The sequence below is a fragment of the Halictus rubicundus genome, chromosome 3 (genome assembly GCF_050948215.1).
Source record: "Halictus rubicundus isolate RS-2024b chromosome 3, iyHalRubi1_principal, whole genome shotgun sequence".
Classification (NCBI taxonomy): Eukaryota; Metazoa; Arthropoda; class Insecta; order Hymenoptera; family Halictidae; genus Halictus; species Halictus rubicundus.
The window spans coordinates 9,711,109-9,737,167 of record NC_135151.1 but is presented as its reverse complement, the minus strand read 5'-3'; the positions used below and the strand labels follow the sequence as shown (position 1 = coordinate 9,737,167).

Genomic DNA, 26,059 nt, shown 5'->3' with positions numbered 1-26,059 from the left:
AATGAGACAGCACAGATACAAGAAGGGTATAAACAAATTTGCAACTATCGATATTAAACATGATTTTTATTACGAATTTCGAAAAAATAAAATTAGAAATCATACTCGGATAGTTTGCAATACAAATACAATTTAAAAAACCCTAAGTTCAGTAACAGAACAGTATCGATTTCTCGAAACAGTACCATACAAAAGCCTTCTAACTGTATTCCGGAATACAGGTTTGTTGTAATTGAGCTTTGCATAAATTACCTTTGTTGGAGGTTACGTGTCGTCAGATACGTTACTCAAAAGTCAAAGTCTCGTATCGTTCTAGAAGACTCACTAATGATCGCATAATCAAAGCACGTCGCTGATTGCCGTATAATGAACCGTGTAATTAGTTTCCCTGCTTCCGGCATAAAATGTTTTTGCTCACGTGAAGATACTCGTTGCCACTCTTAAGTTCCAAGAAAACGTACACAAAGAACACGTGTTACGTCACGCTCTACAATATCCAATGTTTACAAAATGTCCCTCATTGCTATGTCTCGTTAGCGGAGAGAGATTAAGACTTTTGATGCAGTTTGCAAGAAATAACCTTTCGAAATAAAATGCTTCATTGTAAAATAATATTAATGAAATTTTATCAAGAGCGAGAACACGTTCAATCGTTCTACTATTTAATGTAATCTATAATTAATTAATTTTTCTGTTCTACACAGATCAACATAAGTACAAAGTTTTTTTTTCTGTGTACAGTAAATTTACTGCATTTACTTTATACGTTTACAAATTAATTTTGATAAAATTTATGATCGTGTATAAATAATTAATATTCGGTGTATTTCATGCATAGATGAAAATAGAATAAAAAATGAAATTGTGGTTTCCGCTTTGTTTTCGCCTTTCGTTAGTCGCCTCTCATTATTGTATGCACATTTCCTGATCTGATTTATGCGAGCCTGTATTGGTGCATTAAAGAGATTTTTGATCGTTAGCAATCGATTTTCGTCTTATACTGAAATATCAGCTCTTGAATTTTCTCTATTGGTGAACAGCCTGCAATTCCAAACAATTTTGTGACTCACTGCAGTCTCATTTAATGTACTTAACATATTTCACATACATCATCCGCGCACACATAGTCACATACACAGGTCACACAGTGTGCGCTAGTAGATCATGCAATCACGCAACACAAGTGGAAAGTTTCATTAACGTAACGCGCAAGCGCATAATGTTACTTATAATCTTGCAGCGAATTTTCGAGATGCTTGCACTTACAAGAAGATGGCGGATTACACTGTGTAAATGTACATATACCGAGCGTAATTTCATTACTTACAGAATAATCGGATAACCGTTGCAAAGAGTATAACGACTGGCGTATTGTAACATCATCCGATGAAATTCATATAAATGTCACGGGAACGGTCGTGATCGAACTTAACAATGAGAATAACAATCGTTATGTTGCAATTATTGTCAGGTAGTGAGGAGATAAGATCGTAGGTGTCGAAGAAGGAAAAGTAGTTGATTCATCAGAAAAGTCAAACTCAAAAATGTTTACAATTATTTTTATTGGTTCACTAGCTGTGAAGTCACTCGAACTTTTCACAGTAAAAATGTCACAATTCTAATTTAACCTATCAAAAATTATTCGCAGGAAAAACAACTCAAAATATATTTATAGAAAAATTATAATAATAAATATATAAATTGTGGTGTACTTTGTAACTAATGTACATGACAATTAACCCAGTATCTAAATAACAACAAATTATTTTACATTTCTAAGTTGGTTATATCCACTAAAAAATAAATGGCAATTTTAGGTCATTTTCAAATGGCTCTCCTGTAAAATTTCCTTTTTTTTGACTTATGTCACTTATCAATGAACGAAAGTGATTTTCGAAATAGTTTGTAACAATGCAGAAACGATTCATCCACTCCAAAGAAGGTTCCGCTACAGCTTGTTGGAATAGCGAAAACCATAAAATAAATCGAACGATCATCAGTTGCCATAGATATATCGCGGAGAGGACTAGGCGCAAGCGTTAATTCGGTGTATCGTAAACAACGTGGCTTCCGCTCAAATGTACGGGGGATTTTCGGTGTTTTATCGAACACCATAAAGCTGTGCAGATAGTACGTTCATATCACGATTCCGACGAGCTAATAACTTCATCGTATGATGTCTTTCCAACGGTGGCACACTTTTTTTGTTTGTTTACTTCGAACAATAACCTTGCTGAATCAACATTTTTCTAATTTTATCGGGCCATCGGTTTACAGAACACACAGATACAAATTTATTTTCATATAATTTTGCAATTATATAAAAAATACTTCGATGCTCTCTTCTCGATTTACAAAATTGTACTGTGCCGTCCACCTTTGCGGTCTGGATGCATTTGCCATGACACAGTATTATCAACCAGGCACGACAACTTGATAGCGTCTCATTCAATAAGGCAGCTCATTTATTTTGAATTGGTCATGCCACATTGGGAATAGCCTTTTTTTTATACTGATTGTTTAGGTTTAGAAGAGTAAGTACCATATTATCTCGTGCGGTCAAATTGACCGGTTGCGGTAGGTAGGACAATATATATATATATATATATATATATATATATATATATATATATTTCTTGGAAAAAAAAATAAAACGAGAAATAAATACTGAAAAATACATTGCATACATACTTTAACCCCTTCCCGTATTTTAACGTGTGTGGCTCGTGATGAAGATTTTGGCACAAACGTAAACATCACGAATAGGACTCGTGGAGTGAAAATCTGCCAAACGTAAACCTCACGAGTCACAGATATCACAGGTATTTACATTTCGGCTGGTATTGTGACTGTTCTCGAACCTCACTCTGGTCTGTTTACCGCGCGTTGACCCCTACCGCTTGGGCCCGGATTTCGTCAAGGTAAATAGCACGAGAAGGGGTTAAGAAAAGTCGTAAAGATCAATAGCGATGTGATAATGTTGTATGTACGAAATTGTACGCAGAAGTTTGAATAGGTCAATGTGACCGGCCGTGGTAGGTTTAGTGTTGATACGTACGATTTCTTGTATTTCTAGAATGTTCACGTGCCATAAATGTAAAAGTGTTCGAAGACATTTTTAGTTGAGTAGTTTTTGCAATTTCTGACAACAGAAGTACTCCTTGGCACTACTTTTAATAATTATACAACACATGCAAATTCTATGTGCATATATTATAATATTATCTTGATATCGTATAGGTTCTACAGAGTGCACATTCTGGAAAATCTGTTTCCAAGGAATGTGTTCTTTTAGCATCATCTGTTTACTGACATTACTTGACTTTACATAACACGAGATACAGTATCATGATAAATCGGTTAAAAATAAATGTTGGTTTTTTACCACGTGTAAATGTGGCTGTATCAATGGTGCAATGACTGCAAATATGCTGCGATGAGGATGGTACCCGCACCGGCGCAGCGGCGATGCGACGCGACATGTGACGCACATGTTGAGTCATTGCGACTGAAGATAACGTAATTACATCGTTCATGGATGCACCTATGTATACATTTTCTTTGAACGCCCATTGTCTACTTCTAAACGCTGACGTGTCTTCGAGATTCGCACTTGAATTCGCTCGCTTTGCTCGACAACGCATTAACACGATTTCTGCGAACGCAACTTATTAAGTTTCATTTTTGAATTACGCCACATTTTCACTGACAGAAATTTCAATATTTCTTCAAGCATCAGAAACACGTGGTTTAGAAAATGTGTTGGTATTTTCTACGTGTTGGAATTCGAGCTAGAGTGAATAAATCACTCCTTTTAAATAAGGGCGTTTATTGAGCATGATGTGAAGATTTTGTGGAGCAAGGATTTGTTTCACTATGTAATACTGTAAGTGATTGGTTTGCGGTTCGATTTTTCAAGAGGTAATCTTCAATGCTTGAAATTGTAATTTCTTTTGGCAATTTCCAGGAGACTGGTATAGTGTGCAAAAGAGACTGAGAGGATAAATGATTTTATTTCGATGAAAATAATGCAACAGCGTTTTCGTATATTTTTGACGCGTTTCTTATTTTGTATTTCCTCTACACATTCTTATCATAAGTGCCCAAAATTCACAGTCTATAAATGTATTAACACTTTCGCACCTGTTCGTCTATTCGATTCGCGACTAATTAAGGCGCAATGCGTATTCTAAAATAATGGATATAATAATTTTTATAGAATCTAACCGAGTATCATGTAATTCCTCGCATTAACGTGCAACTATACGGTTAAAACCGTGGCAATATTTTTGTTTGTATCAGTGCATTTCACTGCACAGAAAATTTCGATTATTATATTCGATATTTTTGTCACCGTATCCGTCTGCAGCGTGTTCTTCGCGGATTAGCCAGGCATTACGTTTGATCGTTCGTTAATAAATCGCTTAAAACGATTATGTTCAAAGAACATGGCCAAGCATTGTCCGTGAGGGCGCTCTGTCAATCGTTCGGTGACAAGTGCTAAAATATACGGGCAAATACATGCTGCGTGTTACGGCGCAACGTGAAAATCGTTTCGTATTGTTTGATTGATTTTCTGTATTTACGATATGGACCGAACGCGCTTAACCGCGTCGCTATGAGTACGTGTTTCCCTGAACGATCTACTATTTGGCTTGGAAAACATAATGCGTGCACAGTGCACAATCCTTCGCGCTACCACGCTCTCTCTCTCTCTCTCTCTCTCTTTTGTCCCACGAGTTATTTATGTTTGTCTGTAATAAATGACAGACGCACCACGTCACCGATTCGCGCTTATTCATCTGCGCACGTTAATTTGGAAAGGTGTTTTCCGGTTTCCATTCACGCGACCGATGACAATGCCTTGTTCTATAATCACCTGGCCGGCGCGGAACGGTGAATGATGTTTGCGCCACTCGTTCATTACCTTTCGCGAATAATTCATCGGCATGCTGTTCCTTTGTCTTTCCTAAAACGATAAAAGATTCGAGGAAAGACTGTCACAGATAGATGCGGCGACAGAAAACTGTATCTAATTGAAAGTCGGATACAAATCCATACCTGGCATGGCAAGCAGCGAAACGTACTTCCTCTAGAGGAGATCGTCTGCATAGGGGATACTATTTTTCTTTCTAGATTTTCCACTTTACATGAAAATACTTAATAAATTTTTTCTTTTACTTTTTGAATTTTTCATTTTACATGTTTGTTTTACGATACGGAATCAAAAAAGGTGAACAGAAGCAATATCTGGTTCAAATTATTAAAATTCTACGTTTAAAATAGTCTAACTGGGAAGTAAAATTTTTACGTAGTGTAAGAGAACTTTGCCGAGAAAAAGGAACAATGTGTTCCAAAAGCAGAAGGTGCAAGCTTTAAAACGAGATCAGACCGAATATTCTAGGACGTTATTTTCACGAAGTTACAACGCCTTGAACATGGGCAATTTCCGAACGAAAATTTGGTGATCCTTTAATTTTGCACGCCACGTGTAAATTCCAACACGCCCGTCAATTCTCCATCGCCAAGTTCGATTTTAATCCGGAAACGATGACGTTTCAGGACTACGATTAGCAACGTTCGGACGTCAGAAATGGTGTTAAGGTCGCACGATCGAAAAGTGGAACGAATGCTGACTGATGGCTGTAGAGGCCTCAAAGATTTCCCATCGGAAAAAAAATGATCGATCAGAAATACTCTTCGTCGAAGAAAGACAATAACATAAATGAAAAACGTTCCTCGACACGACTCGCAGAGGATGAGCGAAAGTAAAAATGAATTTTGGCGTAAAAAGCGAAGATGTCAGCCGTCACCTAGTGACCCTACCGTGTCTAGCAGTGCCAGGCACAGCTTATAGATTGCCTGGCGTGCCCCGTGCAGTTGCTATACTTCGGGAACGGTGTTCCACCTGTGTGCCACGTTCCGTCGGCCTGTAGGGGTCTCAAGGGCTGTATCAAGGGAGTCGATCACGGTTAGCCGCGCAGCGAAGTGCTCCTGGTCCACTTGATAGTGTCGAAAAAATGGGAAAACTCTGGTCGTCGAGGATACCTGAAAACACTCGGCGGAGATCGCACTCGGGCGACGGTTGATAAAAGAGAGAGAGTGAGAGAGAGAGAGAGAAGCCAGTCTCGGTTCCTAGAAGAGAGAAAAGAAGAGAAGTGAAGAGGAAAAGTCGTCGAGAGTGGACAAAACCGGGACGAGACAAAACGGTTCGAGGACGCGGAACAGGTTACAGAGTGATGTCTGAATGGGTGGTGTCTGCTCCTTTCGAGGACGTGATAGCCAGGTCAACGCTGGCTCGATCCTTGACCGTGTGATCAGTCAAGCAAGCAACGAGGACCAATGTCTGCTGTACCGGTTGGCCAATTACAAGAAGAGCGGCGAGCTGATCGAGGCGTACAACCAAGGCGGCCAACCGGAAGTCGAAAAGTTGATCAGGGAGCAATTCGGCGTGCTGATGTACGCGAACGGGAAGGGCCAGGTGATCAACCGCGCCGAGTACCTGCGCTGGAAATTTCGAGATCTCGAGCAGGTCGTGCTGCCGATAGAGGCTTCTCTGTCCAGGTTCGATCCTCTGGCTCAATGGAACGATCACGATGCCTGCTGGCAGATGCAGTACAGGGGATCTCTAGGAGAGACCCTCCTACACGTTCTGATTATATGCGACACGAGGGTACACACGCGAATAGCCAGGATACTGCTCAAGTGCTTCCCGCAATTGGCCATTGATGTCGTCGAAGGCGAGGAATACCTCGGCGCCAGTGCCCTCCATCTTGCCATCGCCTACAACAACAACGAACTCGTGCAAGACCTCGTCGAGGCCGGCGCGATTATTTCCCAAAGAGCCATCGGCAGCTTCTTCTTACCAAGGGATCAACAAAGAATGCATCCCGCGAAGAACACGGATTACGAGGGATTAGCATATTTAGGGGAGTACCCACTCGCCTGGGCGGCCTGCTGCGCGAACGAAAGTGTTTATAATCTGTTGCTCGACTCCGGCGCCGATCCTGATGAACAGGACTCGTTCGGGAACATGATTCTTCATATGGTCGTCGTTGGCGATAAATTGGTACGTATCGGTGCACTTGTCACTCAATAGTCGAAGCAAAATTTCGTTCAACACTAAACCCACCACGGTCAAACGATACCGGTTTTCTATGAAAACACCTTCTTCATACGAAATGTCTGAATTGGCTTCTTTACTTAAGCACATATTACAATGAAAGTCGCACAAGGTTAGGTAAATTCAATTTTCTCACTTCTATAGGGCGTTTCACTTTTATATGTTCTGTGCTTGGTAGGTTTACTGTTAACACAATTGGAAAAATTCCCGGGAAAGTAACACGTATTTTAGCTAAAAAATTTTTGAAATTCGGCCTGCAGCCGGGCTGGTACTATCATCTTTGTTGAAGGCAAGAGTGCAACAAGTTCCACGCATTAATGGGGTTGTAGGTTTTTCTATTCGGTATTTCAAGATTTTCTTTGGTCAAAATGCACATCTGGTATGGCACTAGATGCTCCAACGAAATTGATGGCTGCAGCGGATTCTGAGGAAAAGGAACTCATTCCTTATCGATCGAGTTCACCTTGCGTACCATTGTATTTTTGGGGATAACTCTTCGTTAGATATTCTGATTTCTAGGAGACGGTGAGATCGATTACAAAAGTGTGGTTGTGTTACGTAGGACATGTTTGGGTATGCGCTCCGCCATCCGAAGCTTCCTGCTCGCAATGGGATTGCGAATGCAGCCGGGCTGACCCCGTTGACGCTTGCTTGCCAGCTGGGCCGTGCCGAGGTCTTTCGGGAGATGTTGGAGCTGTCTGCACGGGAATTCTGGCGCTACAGTAATATCACCTGCTCGGCGTACCCCCTCAATGCACTCGACACGCTGTTACCCGACGGCAGAACAAGTACGTCGTAATGCTAATCGAATTACACGGTTTTGAGAATCGTCAGCTGGGATTCGTCGTTCAGGAGCACGCTGAAGTGGCCACTCACTTTGTGTCGTGCCTTCGTATAATTGTCAGGACTCAAGGCCGAATCGTTCTTAAGTAGCTGCCAAGTGGTTTCACCGATGCTATATGTAATCGACCTCTTTTTATCCTAATCTACATCGATGCTCTCCAATTCTTTCCAATTTCCATCAGAAATCATCATTTTGAACCCGCGTTTATGGAATACAAAATTATAGGTTTCTAATATTTTGTATACGTGTTTGGCTATATTTCTAAATACCACAATGTCATTTTCATGTTAGGTAGTATTCAAATTATTGTGTGATTCCAGCAGCATGTCACTTTTCAAAATTATTGTCTCAATAATCAGTCTTACAAAATGGCAGTCACCCGGAAGCAGAAATTCATTAAAATTGAAACTCCTTCCGGCAACAAGAAAAATACTAGTTCAAACGGAGATATTGCAGATAACCGAACGTATTTGTGCCGGAACAATAATATATCTGAAGTCGTCGCATTACGAGACTGTCCAACAGAACGAGCGCAAGCATTGTTGCAAACAATGAAATTGTTTCTGAGAAATTGCATCCTTGATTCAATCATTGTCATCATATCCAATCTCGCGTAACTTTTTCATTGAAATTCGATGTTGGAACCACGTCAGGAAAAAGAAAAAAAAAAGAAAAAACAAGGTTGCCGAAAAATATTCGCGCACGTTCGGCCACCGTTAGCGCGGCTAACCTGTCGGTACGTTATCGAGCGAAAAGTTAATATCCCGTCGCCTAATTTCGATGAAATTCGTCTTCGATAGAGACGCGTTGCGTCAGCCAACCACCTTTCCGCGATCTGCATATAAAGAGCGCGCTGCCAGTCGGACTTCTGCCAAATTGTATCGAAGTTTCGGCTCGTCTCGAACCCCGGTGTAAAGTGGGTGTGTATGTGTAGTCGCTATCGACGAGTTTTCTAGACGTTTCGGTGATTCATAGAATGCTGGGATGCCTGGAAGATTGCGCAGGAGGAGCGTGGTTCGGCGTCATGGTGGACGCGGGGGATGGTAAGAACGAAGACAAGGGAAAGCGGGTCGTTGCAGGATGCAATTACGGCCATTTAACGAAGTTTCGAGATTAGCCGCCGACGCGGAGTTGGGTGCTCGCGTTTCATTTAGTTTCGGAATCCATTATCCCTGCGCCCTCCTCTCCTCGCCGGTACTCTGCACCCTCTGTCCCCTCACCATGTCCTCGTCTCTCTCTTTGCTCTCTTCTCTTCTCTCTCTATCACCTCCTCTCTTCTCGCTTTGCTCTCCTCTCCTCGGCAGTTCCGTTGCACCCTACCTTGCATCTCTCCCCTCTTCCTCTCGCTCTGTGTGTGTATGTGTGTGGTCTCCTCTCCTCGTCCCGGGCATCTTTGCCGCGGCGCGAATGTCATTCGATGGGTTCAGCAAGGACGACAGCTGGAACGAGACGAAACCCAGCGACGGTACGGGGCCTTAGCGTGAAGGGTAACTCTGCTATTATACCAGTATATCAGGGGGAGTGAACTTTCGGCTTACTCCTTCCTACGGGCACGCTTAATTACTCTAAGCCAAGGCCAGCCATCCAGGGTCCGTCAGTTAGTTGGCCAACCAGTTCGCCACCGAGCGAACCAGTCAGCCATTCAAGTCAAGATCTCGGCTTTTTCTTCCTACCGTATTCCACCCTCGTCTTCTTCGTCTTTGTCCTTTGTCTTCTTCTTCTTCCGCTCTCGTTCTTTTCTCTTTCCGGCCTCCTTCTTCCGCAACGAATCGCGGGAAAAAGACGGGACGAAAAAGCGAGAAACGGCGCTCCGGCGGATAGGAGACCTTCTTAAAATTTTTTCAACATCCTTAGCGACCACCTTTGCCACTTTTACCTCCGTTCCATCCTTGCCTCTGGTGTCTTTGGCCAGGACCAAATTATTCAGAGACTTTCCTCCCGGCTGCTTCGTCTTTTCCCACCACGTTTCCGTTCAAAGAAACATTTATTTGCGGAACCACGGGAAACGAGATTTCTGAAAGAATTTTAAGGGGACTGCCTCTAGTTTGACGGTCTGATTATAAGGTTCGGGGGATTTTAAACGGGGAGGTTAAAATAACGAAGTCGTAGAGTATTTTGGAATTGTTAATGTAGTGGGATTATCTTTTTAAATTAAATTATGTTTCTAAAATATAAAACTGTAATGTTTTCGTCGAACGTAAGGTTGGGTTAACGCGTGAGCTCTTAAGGGGGGAAGCCACATTATTGCCTACATAAATCAGTATACTGTCCTAATTCTCAAAATGTAACTTGTAACTTGTAACTACAAAATGGCGGAGTTATTTGTCCATTTCGAAGCCTCATTTGTTGGGACATCGATTGCTAGTCGCCATTATTGCAAACGATTGGTTCGACGTGAAAAATTGTGAAACAAAAGAAATGACTTTTAGAAACCGTCAAATTAGGCTGCGATTCCTTAAGGGAGGGAACCACGTAACACGTAAATTGCTTTAATAAATCCCTTTGGGCACATAGTATATTAAAAATCCATTACCATTTTTATATAAAATAGTCACTTTTAGAATTCCACAAGCCCGTTAACAAACCAGTCGCAATGAAAGACAAAAATTTGCCGGGGAAATAATATTTTTATAGTTCGATATCGGACGTGAAAAAAAAGATAAACGAAATGGAGGGATTCACTATGTCCCGGCGGGATTGATGAATGAAATTTCTAACGCCCCTTTGTGTTGAGATCGAATGAAAGTCCTGTCTCGCGTGTGCGCGTTTACGGGGACAGAGGTTTCTGATATAATCTGCCGGTACATTACATCACCGTCGATCGACTTTTGATATCCCTTGATTGAATTAAGCTTGGGGAAAGATGACTTAAATCGATTACAGGCTAGAGGGGTATGGATGGCAGTCTCCACTAAAACGTTAATAATTATCTGAGCACAGCACTTAGGGTTGATTATCAGCGATAACTGGCAACGAGAAGAGCAAAGGCAAGTCGTTACTCAATTTTCGCTCGACGTCCGTTTTTGTGGACCGGGCTTTTCGCGTCAATCCAGAATCGCCCAAGTGGAGAGTGCAGAATCGTCAGGGAAAACTTCTCGGCTCTCTCTCTCTCTCTCTCTCTCTCTCTCTGCCTCTGCCGTTGCTACCAGAGTTAGATATAATTACGAGTTACGGTAACGACTGTGTATTAGTAAGTTCGTCGTGTGTGCAAAGTTCGGGCTTCTCCTGCTGACAGTCTAGATTCTAGGCCCTAGAAGAATATCTGCTTTATTTATCGAGCGGGTATCCCCGTAGAGAGCACCTCAAACTTCTGGCTACTTTAATAAAAACCACGAATTTACTGGTGCAGCACAGAAAAGTTCTAAGCATAGTGTGGCTCCAGCAAGTGCCGCCAGATTCATTAAAATTCGTGAGCATTTATTTGTATAGTTGATATAAAAGAACAGCACGTGTATCCGAAAACGGCATTTTTGTCGAAGTTATCGCCAAACAAATTTTTATGTGGTCCTGTTTCATCCTTAAAATGACCTCGACACGATGATGGAGCACTTCCATTATACTTAGCATAGAGAATTAAAAATCAATTTGCAAAATGTACTATTTTCTATTAAAAAGGATGCATATAGAATACATAAGGTAAACGTCCCAGTGGCTGTCCATTTCCCGGTATCCGGACTGTAATACAAATTTCATTACCTTACTTGTTAATATAATTAAAAATAAAAATTGGTAGCGTAAAGTAAAAACATTCATTAACATAAATTAAAATAATCATTACATAAAATTCAAACTTATTCGTTAAAAATTATTATTTTGAAACATGTGTCATATCTATAACAAATCTTGAAAAATTTCTTAAGCTTGTACTTCACTATATTTGATATTTTATAGTACAAGAATGAAGTAATGAAATAAATATACTTTAATATGTAACACAAATATTCGAACGTGCAAGAAAATTAATTTTTTTTATTATAAAATTATAAGATTTACATATTGGGGCAACAGTTTCCTCAATGTACCAGTAAGGGGTCGTTGTATTACACCAGTAATTGACCAATCAACACGTGGCTGCACGTAGCACAGGTGAGTTTTCATGTGGAAATATTCAGGATATAATCATGTTATATAGTAAATTCTAACAAATAGTGTTTATTTCTGACATCTGTGTATTCTTGAAGTAAGTATATGCACAGTATTTTGTACACAATCTTAAAATTTTAGATTCATATAAAATTAAACTTTATCTTCTTTCTTTTACAAATTAAGCATGGCAGAAACGAAAGAACAAAAATATACACGAGATCAATTAAAACAAACTTTTGAAGCTGTATAGGAAGAGGTAACAGGTAATGTCGTACATATTATGTGTTCGGTTAACCGGACAATGTAATTCAGGTACTGGGACATGCACACTTAGGTTGTCCGTTAAAAATCGTTAAAATCAATACGGCTAACATGATTTAGAGGTTTGACTGTCCTAAATTTCAGTAATTACATTGTATTAGCTTCCAAAGTAAACAAAACAAAGTTCCAATTCCAAAGTTAAATAAAGAAATACCGTGCCGCTATTCTTTAAGCGTCCGGATACTGGGACGTTAACCATAGTTCTAGAATTACAAAATTAACTGATCAATAAAAACAGAGCAACGGTATTTCCACTTAATTTAATTAATTCATTGGAGACTTATAGGTACCGAGACACTTATATTTTAAGGAAAATATGATACAATACGACCTTTATTATGAAAATACGAATTACCGTTTGTAACATATAAACATCAATCCTCACGTTATTAGTTAAGCCAAGCCAAGCCCGAGACAGGAAGAAAATCTGAACAAAACGGACCACAAAAATAATAGTTTTCAGTACAAAGGGGATCTAATTAATTTTCAAATTGAATACACGCAACCAACTATGAAGATAAGAAGATTATGCCGACAGACGGGGTTCGTGGAGGAATAAAACCGAGCTCATTATTCAAACGACATTCCATGCGCAAGCGAGAATACTTGCGGTTCAACAAATTGAAGATTATAAGTGAATGTGTATCATTTTGTAAATAACAGCCGCGGAATAAACCTTACGCTCCAACGGGAGGTTTTCAACCAAAATTATTGAAATGTGCAGGGTACTCGTGTGCGAGTCGTAGATATAATTTACTTCAATCACTGGTATCAAGAAACCAAATACCGCGCGAAACGTGATCGCATTTTGCATTAGTGTGCTGGACGAACACGTAATGATTTTAGAATCGAAATTAACAGGAACGGGTGGTGCGGTTCGAGAAATTATTTTCTAACTCGAAGGACAAGTATTTTTGGAAATGTTTGAAGACTCTTTAGAAATCAATCGATCATCGATGACACGGATTTAAATTGCTAATATTGACGTAGAAGGGATAAAAAAGAAATTAATGAATTTTGTGTACGCGTGTCTGTATATTTTTTATCATTTGCAAAGCTTTGAGGACAAATGTCTCTTTTGCATTAAGTAATTTTTTGGTGTAATTTAAGTAACGACGTAACAAACGACGTACAGCGTCACTTTTATGTCATACTTCTTGTGGTCAATAATTTTATCATCAAATCTTTTAAATGCTTTCATTAAAACATTCCGAAGCGCAGAAAATATCGTATGGAACAGATAATATTACAGATCCTCAATATTACCATGGTGGACAGCAAGCGAACAAAACATTTTGTTGGGAGCTGGGCAATACATCTGTCTCCTCGGTTAAAACGAGAATAATGTAGATATCGTGCTTACGCTTAGCAGCTGTAAATACTTTTTATTTTTGCTATTAATGCCTGTGAATCGAACTGATTTTAATACCTATAACAGCCCATAAGATTCTGCAAAGTACCGAAGCAGCCATTGAACTGTTAGGCTAGCGGTGCTTGTAAGGGATTAAGCATCTCACCGATTAACCGTAATAATTATCACGTGACATTCCGCGGAACGATTATGGCAGATTCAGCGATTCAAGGCCGCAGTTCGATGCTACGATAATCAGCAGGATCGTTCCAGAAGACAGAATGGAAGTTTCGGACGGTTCGACCGGAAGTGGGGGGAGGGTGGGGGGGGGGGGGGGATTCGTTGCAATTTTGCTTGCACATCTGAAATTCAATTTCCCCGGGCCAAAAGCTGTCGGGAAAGTTCTCATCAATGAATCCTCTCCCTCTTCCCCACCGGCGCAGTCTGCGGAGGTAGAAGAATAGAGATTGACAACAGACGCGCGAAGCGTTAAAATGTTTCCCAGAAAATATCCAATGGAACCGAAAAGTTTCGTGACGCTTTAAGTCACCATGAAAGCGGCTTTGCTTGGGTCGTTGAGTGATTAAAGAGTCTGCGAGCATGATCGACTGGGACCATCGTCTTAGCATTTGACACGTCGCGTCGCGTCGCGTCGCTTCGGGCGCCGGTGACTCGGAGGATCGATCGGTGCATGCACCAAGTTCGGGAAAGTCCGAAACGAATCCTCGATATTTCACCGGGAAGTTGGCCGAGCAAACTTCAATAATCAATACGTATGACACGGTTACAAGTTCTGCGGTGCTCGTACAATATTTGTCATCTACATTTTCTCCGAGGGTTGGCATTTGTTTTACTTTTTCGGGTTCAGAGGGCAAGTAAATCCTCGCGCCCCTCATCCCTCCCCCTCGGTGAACGCTTTCGATCGCCGACGCAGCAATCTCAAAAATCTCGTGAAATAAAAGCGTTGGTTACGACGACTTTGAATTCTTCTTTTTGGTATATCGACGGTGAGGTAAACGTCCCAGTATCCGGACGCTTAAGGAACAGCGGCACGGTATTTCTTTATTTAGCGTGTAAAACCACCATAGAATTAAACAAGTTTTGTTTAATTTGGTAGTTAATACAATGTAATTACTGAAATTTAGGACAGTCAAACCTCTAAATCATGTTAGCCGTATTTATTTTAACGATTATACGAGAAGGTACAATGTCCCAGTTAGCGGACAACCTAAGTGTGCATGTCTCTGTACCTGAATTACATTGTCCGGTTAACCGAACACATAATATGCACGACATTACCTGTTACCTCTTCCGATATAGCTTCAAAAGTTTGTTTTAATGGATCTCGTGTATATCTTTGTTCTTTCGTTTCTGCCATGCTTAATTTGTAAAAGAAAGAAGATAAAGCTTAATTTTATATGAATCTAAAATTTTAAGGTTATGTATAAAATACTGTGCATGGACTTACTTCAAGAATACACAGAAATAAACACTATTTGTTAGAATTTACTATATAACATGATTATATCCTGAATATGTCCACATGAAAACTCACCTGTGCTACGTGCAGCCACGTGCTGATTGGTCAATTACTGGTGTAACACAACGATCCCTTACTGGTACATTGGGGAAACTGTTGCCCCAATGTGTAAATCTTATAATTTTATAATAAAAAAATTAATTTTCTTGCACGTTTGAATATTTAGTTTACATATTAGGGTATATTTATTTCATTAGTTCATTCTCGTAACATAAAATATCAGATATAGTGAAATATTCCATTAATAAATTAGCGCGATTTCTTAGTACAAGCTTAAGAAATTCTTCAAGATTTGTTGTAGATATGACACATGTTTCAAAATAATAATTTTTAAGTAGTAAGTTTGCATTTTATATAACGATTACTTTAATGTATATTGTTGAGTGTTTTTACTTTATGCTACTAATTTTTATTTTTAATTATATTAAAAAGTAAGGTCATGAAATGTGTATTACTGTCCGGATACCGGGAAATGGTCAGCCATTGGAACGTTTCCCTTATTATTTGCAAGTATAAATGCCGAGACAAGATAATGCGGAAGGACAGCTGAACCTTCTTCGAACGGAATAAACTGCAGACGGAATGCTGAAATTTTCACAAATTTCAATTTAATGAAGTGGACTGTGGTAAACATTAACTTTTTTAAAGGGGATGTTTTTTTAAGATTTTATGACTGATCGCATTCGAGTTCCTGTCCATCAATTTTTTTACATATTTAGCAGATAACGTTTTCGAAGACTCCAATTGTCCTCTACGGACAGAAGCATCAAATTTTTATCTTTCATTGTTTTACGCGAGTGATGTCGCGGAGAGCATCGTCGCAGAAAAAAATTGAGCGTACAATTAAATCCATGGATCGAGCTTCGACGGGAACAGGGTTAAACGGGGCGCATTCCGCAATTTCTAAGTCTTTACGTGCCACCAACACACGCACGCGCGAGCACGCATAATTTTCAGCTCTTTAACTCGCGTAAATCGTGTTCCATCGCCAGACCCGTTGGTAGTGCAACGCTCGAAGTTCATTCCGTTTTACATTAGTCATACTTTCTAAAAGCCTTTAGTACTCGCATTTATGGGTCCGGGCGAAATTCAAACACTGCATCGAACTAACATTAGCTGACTTTAGGGGTGGCGGCGGGGCAAGTTTGGCAACTAGATTAACGATTCCCCGGAATTCTTCGGGCCGCGGAAGTGGCATAAAGTTTTATCTTCACATGCAAGAAAGTTTAGGGTCGCACGTGGCCTGGTGACAGAAAAAGCCCCGGCACGGAACTGCCGCATCTAATGTATATACCGTCGCTAATGCAAAACCCATAATTATCGCGGGCGCGGAGTAGAACCCTAAAGTGATGTTCCATTAACCGTAAATGGTCCTCTCCGAATTTCTATTTCAGACTGGAACTCCGCGCTATTTATCATTCTCAACGGTACGAAGGAGGAGCACTTGAACATGCTGGACGGTGGTATTATTCAGCGATTACTTGAGGAAAAATGGAAGACCTTCGCGCGGGTAAGTGCGTCCACGTGACAATATTCTCGCTCGTTTCTCCCGCGGCATTTTTCACAGCTTTAGCGCGAGCGCGCGATTTTTCTGCCGCCGTTCGACACTCGGAACAGGCTTATAATCTCGAAATTCGACTTTAACCCTTTGCACCCGACTCAGAGGGCCGGACTCGTAAAAACCCGAACTAAATTTTTACTTATAAACAGGACAGTTTTAAGGGTTTTTACGGTCGCAGATTACGATTTTATCCTCTTGTTAGGACGAGAAACTACCCTTATAAGGGATGATTCATGCCGTCGAAACAAGGCTTTGCTAGTTGATTTAGAATGTAACTTTAAGCAAATAATATAAACACGGCCTCAAAATTCAATAGTTAAAAATTTATTATAAGCAAGTGCTAAGATTTTCGTCTAGTTTAATATATCTGCTCGTTCTAAACGAATTTCAAATTGATAAAGGGTTTCTTCAAATTACAAAAAAACTGTTGTCTTGCGAAGAAAGGATTAACAAAAAATTGATAAGATTATTACCTAGTGAAAATGTTATTCATGGTATTTTACATTAACTTACGCTTCAGTATCTGACGATGACAGTTCAATTTCAGATTCTGTTACGAAATATCTTTAAATGACATCTAAGCAATGGAAAAATAGCGTAAATAATTTAATTTAATTTAAACTTACTATTTAAATTATTTAAGAAATTTTTTTAGTAGTCATTTTGGAAATGACTGTTTTGAAAATTCTCCAACTGAAAAGAGTTAAGTTACCTGCGCAAACGAGTAACGTAAATTCACCTGTTTTCGGTTTTCGATACTGTAACTTCCTCTTCTTCACTGCGATTGCGTTGCAATTCGAAGTACACGAATTCGACTCTACTTTGCACGGTGGAAAACGTGTTGAAAGCCGCGTGGAAATAAAACGTGCTCAAAATACTGCAGAAAAGCCAACGAAATGTACTTGGAATATCACGTAAAGGCAAACAAGAAGCGTCGAAAAGTGATAAACAATGGTCGTGAAACGCAATTAAATATTCCGGTATTGTATCTTGTAAAATTCTGTAAACCCCGGAAATAAACACTCCCATGTTATACATATTTGCATAGAATGGTAATTAACGCTGCGACGGCGATCGTAATTCCTGCTGGTCAGCGCAACAGAATTGACGAAAGCCGAGTACCGCTGCCTTCGTCAAATATTTTGTTAAACTACGTATACCTTCATTTACTCACAAGGTTTGCCGAATTTTGCTAACACTAGAAATGGCAATCCGGGAGGTTTGTTTCATTCCGTCACGTTGCTTACTATTTACACGTTAATATATTGTGTTTACTTCTAATTAATTATTTTGCAATAGTTACACCCGTCATTATTCTTACAATTGCTTTTTGACATGTTTTTACTATTTTCTTTAAATTCACTTTAAATTCTCTGACTTTGTGTGAATTTAATAATATTCTCTTTATTAAAAGTGTGAACTGTATGCAGGCTGTTCCAAAAATGTGCTTCCTTGAAAGGGGTGATTCCCAAGGTCGTTTGAAGTAACTTTTTCCTTAGCAAAAGTGTTCTCCGCGGCTTCGTTAAGGAGTTATTAACAAAAAACACGGACCAATCAGAGCGCGAATACAGCGGACGGATTCCGGCTCGGCCAATGGCAACGCCACGCTGAGCGGGACCTGTCGACAAACTATAATCCGTTCGCTGTAGTCGCGCTCTGATTGGTTCGTGTTTTTCCTCAACAAAAAGGAAAAAGTTACTTCAAATCACCTCATGAATCACCACTTTCAAGAAGGCACGACATTTATGGGGCACCCTGTATAGCTTAGGACAAAACTATAGTTATTATTACAATAATTGATCATTTTTCAAGTCAGCTTTAACGCGAATGGAGTGAAAGTGTTTTTTTTTGTATTGATTGTTCATTTGCATACCGGAATAATATACGGCTACGCTTCACGTACAGACAGATGGTTGTAGTTGCGCGTTAATGACCGGGATGTTAACGAACTCAACCCCTTAGGTTGCAGGACACCGGTCTCGTTATAACCGCGCGGTCCCTTAATTTGTAATTAGCGAGGTAACGTTAAGGTATTATAAATTTTATTCCGAGCCACCACCTTGATTGTTAAACAATTAAGGGTCGCGGAAATCAACGCAAAATATTCGTCTGGATATCCTGAGGTGGCAGAACTTGAATTCAACGTGACTCAGTGTTGCAAACATTCTAACTTATGGTATCGTAATACTCAAAATTAAACTAATCCATTTTCTAGTATTGTATAAAAACTACTTCAAACTAGTAACCGATTATATTACGTCCGTTAAAGGAATCAACGCTGAATCTAGAGAATTAGGTTTAAGAATATTAAGAAACTAATTGATACATAACTCTTACAAATATTATTTTAATAAGTTGAGCATGATACATCGATAGTTTCATATTCTTTTCATCTACAATTTTGCCAATTTCTTAACAAATTATTCAATAGCAATGACATTTTTTGTTGTAAATCGATAAACCACTCTCAGAAAGAGTACAATCATTCTTTCGGAATTATTTTTCAAAATACGATTTTTTAGTTTTTTTCTTAGTACAGTGAAGTCAATTAGAATCATACGAATCGGCTTCCGGTAAATAATGTCTTAAATTCTCCCTACTCATTTTGTTTATAAATACATAAAATCAAAAGTTACATTATACGTGTTTCCTACGTGACCACAGTTTATTAATCTCTTAGATTTTTATTTGAAAAAGCCGTAACGAAGTCTAGTAACAGTTTGAAGCAAATGTTTCTGTCACTCTGCGCATATAACATCGTGCAAAAGAATCCACTGTCTTTTAATAGAAAGAGCCTATTGTGTACACGGTATATGCTTTTCATAATTCCTCCGTACGTTCCTATTGTCTGGTGACATTCAATTTACCCGGCCTGCCCATCTTCTGATTAAGCCGGTTAGCGGAGGTCTAACTGTATTTAAATTTAAAATTCATACTTTGTGCGCCACGCCGCAGAAAATATTCCCTGAAAAAAAATCCTTTCTTGATAGACACACACACAAGATCACAGAAAGAACAATAACATCTCGTAACTATGCGGTCCAACTTTCAGAATTATAATAATTATATGCATAAATTATTCGTGTTCCATTTTTTTGGCTATCAGTTTCGCAAAAGCAGTGAGATAATAATAACTTCCCTTTCCCGTCAAAGGGAAACTTTCAGGCTGATGCTGTGTATTTTTTCCGTAGTACAACGAACGCATATATCCCAACAAAAACAGTTTTGTTTAAACACGACACGGACTACTCGAAATAAAACCTTTTAATGCGAAAATTAAATTTCCGAGTTGCAGCTGTAACTTTTTGCATTCCCATCGTTGCGAAAAGGTTAAAGCCCCTTTCACGATCCTTTGAACGGTTTATGCGAGGATTTTTAGTTGAAAAATGCGTCTCGATCCCGGCGATTCAGCCACAGCCGTGCAGCCTTAATCTCATTCTATCCAACAACATTCCATTTTTTAAAATACTATACGCGATGGAAGGTTTTCTTTGGTACATCACAGTTATTAAAAATCCTATTAATGGACTTCCGGTAGATAAAGTGTTAATACTATAACAATTAAGAGTACAACTAGGAACACCAAAACTGACTATTTTACATTATTTTGTACAAATAAGTAGCATTTGTCTATCCATATTTTTAGCCATTTTTTTTATGTATACCGAAAAAACTATTGAATAATTCCTCATGGATGCATCTTTACAATCTTAATCATTGTAAATTAAAAATATTAGAACCCGCCATTTTGACGGTTTCCGTGAATCTAGTGGTAGCACTAAAAGCGGCTAATTTGTATTGTCTTTTAAAAATGATAAGACCTTTATCGAGACACTGCGCATCTTGTTAAAAAAAAATTAATTTGTCCAGTAAGTGTTCACAAAAACATCTTTACAATCTCAATAATTGTGGAATAAAGGAGCAGAGATACGCCATTTTGACGGGCTCGGTAGTGTTAAACAGGTTGAGGAAAGAAAATTGTTCAGCAATTATCACGAATGACAAAAGAGCTAACGGAAGTGCGTCGCATTAGTATGAAGTTAGTCTGAAGTAACGAGGCCATAATTCTGTGCACCGAGTGAAGCTAGTCTTCAGGAATTACCATTATTCGGTTTCCACGTATCCTAATTTTTACGTATTTCCATATATTCTAATTTTTACAAGTTATGCTAATGTCTGACGCGTAAATCTTAACGACGAATGCTGTTAACCGCCGACAGTTCAACTTTAAACACGCATAACTTTTGAACCAGTGAACTCTGCGTACTGAAACTTGGATTCCGCTCACTAGAATTTAAAGTCCTATCATTTTTTTCGTCGAATTGTATAATATTACATTCAGAAAAGTTGAACATTTTTGGTCGCCTGAGTGAAAGTTTAACCTTATATTGCATATAATACAATATATTAAACTAACAGCTTTTCTAATGTAGTCTGGCTTCTTTCCATTTTTGGGCACATGTCGAATCGCAGTTTCACTGCGAGTTTCTTTTTTATCACACCTGGTAAATATTTGTGCCAGCAGAGTTCGAAAACATCTTTTCCGCTTTGGGAACCAATGAATCGAATTGGATCACTGAAGAGGTATAAATACCCCGGTTTTCATCCTTCGTACACCTAAAACAAGGAAGCGTGAATTCACCTTTACGATAGCATGGAAATCGAACATCTCGCATATACGCGTCTGATCGTTTATTTTGATAAACGCGGGTCATCTTAATGTTTTTATTGCGCAGGCCGAATCGTGATGTGCACGTGCGACGCGAATTGGCAGATGTCAGCCGTCCCCGTTCGAGTGCGCAAGCAAATGAATAAGAAGGGCGGACGAAAAACGTTCGTAGTGGTTGTTCATCGGTGTGCGTGCATTTCAAATTATTCCGATGATTATTGCGTGACGTCGAGTGGACGCGGAGTGACTGCCACCGATTGTTATCGCGGACTACACTCGAGCGTTCGAATGGCGATGGCAGGGATCTCCAGTGACGTTGGATAAACGTGCAATTTATTTTGGGTCCGTTCCACAGTGACGCGAACGACCGTGTATTGATAAATAATCTATGAATGATCTCAGACCGACGGCCGTCGATGGAGCGCGTGCTCGTGTCGAGTGTGGCAACGCATCCAATAGTCTTTTATGCGAATCAACAGGACAGAATAACGCGCGGGATTTGAAGTCGATAACGATACGTTTTGGCCGTTAATGATCTATTGATTGGGCGGATTTTATTTGCGGTGTCGCCAGATCAGGGGAATTGACTCGAATTGAGGGGAAAAAGTTACCCCCTTACTGCCAGTACCGGATTAGTCACGCGACATTGTGTCACATGATCGAAACGCGTCACGTGACCGGACCATATCAATTCGAATCTCTTTTGAACGCAATACAAAAGAAAAGTAGTAATATAATAAATATGTTTCTCAATGTACATAGATTTTAATTAAACACGTTCGATGTCGTGAGTAATTTGGTTTTCGAATAGTACTTGTGAACTGGACAGTTGATTTTAAAAGTGGTGCAAGCCCATTTTTCGTTGATAAAAAAATAATACAAATATAAAAATTATGTGATTTCAGTTTTTGAATGAGACTTGGGAAAAAAGTTTATTGAAACATGGTTTCCAATACTGTTGCACGGAGTATATTTTTCTGTTTACGAATAATTTTCGTCGGAATGTGTACGTGTAATAACAGAGCAGATTGGAGGTCTTGTGTATGTGTAGTCAAGTAAACTGGATACATTATGACAGGCTAGTATCCGTGACATATACCATTCATAATATTAATCACAGCCACGTTGAAACCGCATATAAGCGTCAAATGACCAATTACGGTGTGATGCTGAACACTGGGATTAGTTCGGTTTTCGTGTAACTAAACACGATATCGATTTGATGGTACCGCATCATTAAAACAATTCAATCTAGAGCAGGATCCGATATACGTAAGATATTTATTTCGGACACTTTTCCACGAAGATATTCGGTCACATGGTATTTTCAATTGAACACCATTTTCTTTAAACATTTAATTGTTTCGTTCAAAGGAAATTCTTTGCCAATTCTTTTAACTTATTTCTGTTGTTCGATGAAAGTCCATTTGCATTGTCCCGAAAAAATTCCATAAAATCAAAGCGTGAAGACTTAATTAACACTGAAATTGCAGAGTGAAAGTTTAACAGAGCGTTTACACCTTTAATTCTTATAGATCCTACCAATTTCACTGAAATTCGATTTACGTAAATATTTTACGACAATAATTAATTTTGACGGGTACATGAAGAATTATGTTACTCATGTATGACCGACGTGGCAATCAACGCGTTAATTCACGCTCGTACATTTTTTATAACAATGGCATTCTTGAAACGCCATTTTTAATAGCAATGAAATATCAATCGTTGAATAAAAATTTGTTAAATAAAAAATTACGAAATGTGACTGACGAGTTAAAAAATTCATCCTCGGTTAACAGATCGAAATGTCACAGACACAGTTAAATATGTGTCATACACATTTCATTTATTTCATTCGTTTTTATGTATTTTATTATTTGACGAAACTTTGCAAACTTTCCAAATACATGATAACGCTGCATTCGATATCAACATTATGTTACTGTAAACAAGATGAATTGTCCAATCCATTAGTTGCAAGTTGCATGTAACTTTGTTATGATAGAGTTTCACGCTTTTATATACCCTCGACGAACGAAGTGTCCTAGCGCGTCCAAATGTCCATTTCATATTTAATTATGACTCGAAAGTTTTACGGTCTAACCCGGACTTCCTAATAACCTGGAAGTTGGTGCTTCGCAGGGAGATCTTAAAGTTAGGTCTTTCGAACGTTCTAAAATTGTGATTAATATTTTCCATAGGATCAATTACAATGGTAGGTCTATCCATTATTCTTGTTCGTAGATTTTCATGTAAGTGGGAGGACTTAGTACTACGGAAGTTGCCATTAAACTAAAATTAAAGTATTGTGGAGACACTGTCTGGAAATTTAATTGCATAGTAATTACTAAATAGCAGCATTTTTTATTGTCATTCGCACGTTTGTTTTATTGATAGAATTGAATAGCTCAATTTTTAAAAGCTGCTCGTTTCCAATGGCTGATGAATTAATTTGATGAAGTGGTATAAGTGTACTCTCCAACATCGCAGAATTATTAATTCTCTCCAATATCGCAGAATAATAGATTAATATTGGTAGAGCTCGTAAACTATGAGGGACCTAATAATTGGATGAAAATTACGGTCCCGTAATTATGGCCGCCTCAACTGAAATTCTTGTGGAATTTTCGTTTATAAGGAGCATCGCAATCAAAATTTGTGAAAGGTTTTCTCTCGCAAGTGCAATCGGATTTACTGAGGAATTACAGTTATGAGACATGTCCGCGGGTTATAGGTCAGTAGAGATAGTTACGTACATACGTAAGCGTGTAGCACAATAGCAACCGTTTTGACATGCAGGAATAAGACTTCATCCTCGCAGAAAGAAAGAGACGGAGATTAAACCGGAGAGCAAAAGTCAGGTCATGCAATTTATTGCATGTATTACAGTTTCAGAGCCATTATAGAATTCTTAATAAAAATTAAACCAGATTAAATGGCGAAATTTTCAATTTACATTTTCTTTTCCTACTATACTCGACGGATAAACGCCATGGGAAGATCTGACTTTCAAATTTTCCCAGCAGGTTGTGCAAAAACATTTTCGCATTCATGATTTGGCAGATTCCTCAACAACAAGTGGAAAATGCAAGTAGAATAAGAAGAACAAAGAAAAAAAATATATATATATATAAATACTGATAAAAACTTTTTGAAAAAACGAGGAAGCGAGCCGGAAAGCGAAGAAACAAGTACAGAGAAATACTTTTGAAAGGAATGCAAGCTTTTATGTACAAACTTCCCTTCTTCTATTGTATGTCCTGTTAAAAGATTTCTCTCTTTAGATTAAAAACTAAAATAGGAGTTTCCTAGTAATGTTTTTAAAATATGATTCGATACAAAAGTTACGTCAGTCCTACCCGATGTTTTCAATTTGTAGTTCAACTATGGTACTATATTTCTCGCTACACGTTGCACACAATAAATAATAAAAATATATTATCACGTAATGCGATTCAAGTGAACAATATGCCAGATACTGTACACTAACAATTTAGTGTTGTCGCCTGACTGTGAATTTTTACACGAAATAAAAATTGTTAGCTTTTGTTATAATAAACGGGAGCCAAACAGTAATTTCCTTTTTCTTTTAATAATTTCAATAAACTGGTACCGATACGTTCTCAAATTAATTTGCTTATTGCTTTAACCCTTTGTTTTTGTTATCACTAATTGGAAAAATTTATTTATTCGGGTGTATTCTATGAAAAAAGATCAAGCAATGTCTCGGTAAATGCGGTCTTGCTATTTTGAACCCTTCGACGGCGCAGCCCGAGTCTATTTTGAGTTCCTCATTTTGGTTTATACAAAATAAGCCATGGACATTGGGATTTGCATAAAGATCTTGCAGTCTAATCATCAATTATGAAGTTATGAAATTGGTCCGAGCGTGAAAAGGCAAACCAGTCTCTTACACAGGGTGTTCCAAAAATGTATTTCTTTGAAAAAGACGATTCCTAAAGTCATTTGAAGTAACTTTTTCCTTTGCGAAAATGTTCTCCGTGACTTCGTTGAGGAGTTATTCGCGAAAAACGTGGACCAATCAGGGCGCGGTAACAGTGGACGGATTCCGGTTTGTCGACAGGCCCCGCTGAGCGTTGCGTCGGGATTGGCCGAGCTGGAATCCGTCCGCTGTAGCCGCGCTCTGATTGGTCCGTGTTTTTCGTTGATATCTCCTGAACAAAGCCGCGGAGAACATTTTCGCAAAGGAAAAAGTTATTTCAAATGACCTCGGGAATCAGATTTCTGGGACAGCCCATATAGTGCACGGTAGATCTAGAGTTAACGCTACTTGTTTTCCCGTAAAAGTTGCAGTTCCTGAAGAGACTGATCATCTTGATATTTCACCTGGTTTCATTGTCGCTGGCGGTGTACCTGAGGCCCAACAATGGGGCCACCATTGTCCTGAAATGGCCGGAAGAAATAACGGAAGCTGTTCGTACAATATCGGAGTGCGTCACGATCCTAGGCGTGCTGAGCTATATTCTGGTGCAGCTAGGCGGTGAAGTCATCAACATCGGCCTGCTGTCGTTCCTGAAACAGTTGGTATGCCTGGGGATCC

At 39.1% G+C, this 26,059-nt stretch overlaps 1 protein-coding gene across 1 annotated transcript in view; it reads left to right on the top strand.

The window, feature by feature from the left end:
- The first annotated feature begins 5,367 nt into the window (after positions 1–5,367).
- The window catches only part of Iav (transient receptor potential cation channel subfamily V iav), a 54,814-nt gene continuing 34,122 nt past the window's right edge, over positions 5,368–26,059 (top strand). Inside the window, exons 1-4 of the mRNA XM_076785274.1 lie at positions 5,368–7,069; positions 7,686–7,911; positions 16,660–16,775; positions 25,807–26,043. Of these exons, the coding sequence (XP_076641389.1) occupies positions 6,248–7,069; positions 7,686–7,911; positions 16,660–16,775; positions 25,807–26,043 (1,401 nt within the window). The 5' untranslated portion in view covers positions 5,368–6,247. The remainder of the gene's footprint in view (positions 7,070–7,685; positions 7,912–16,659; positions 16,776–25,806; positions 26,044–26,059) is intronic.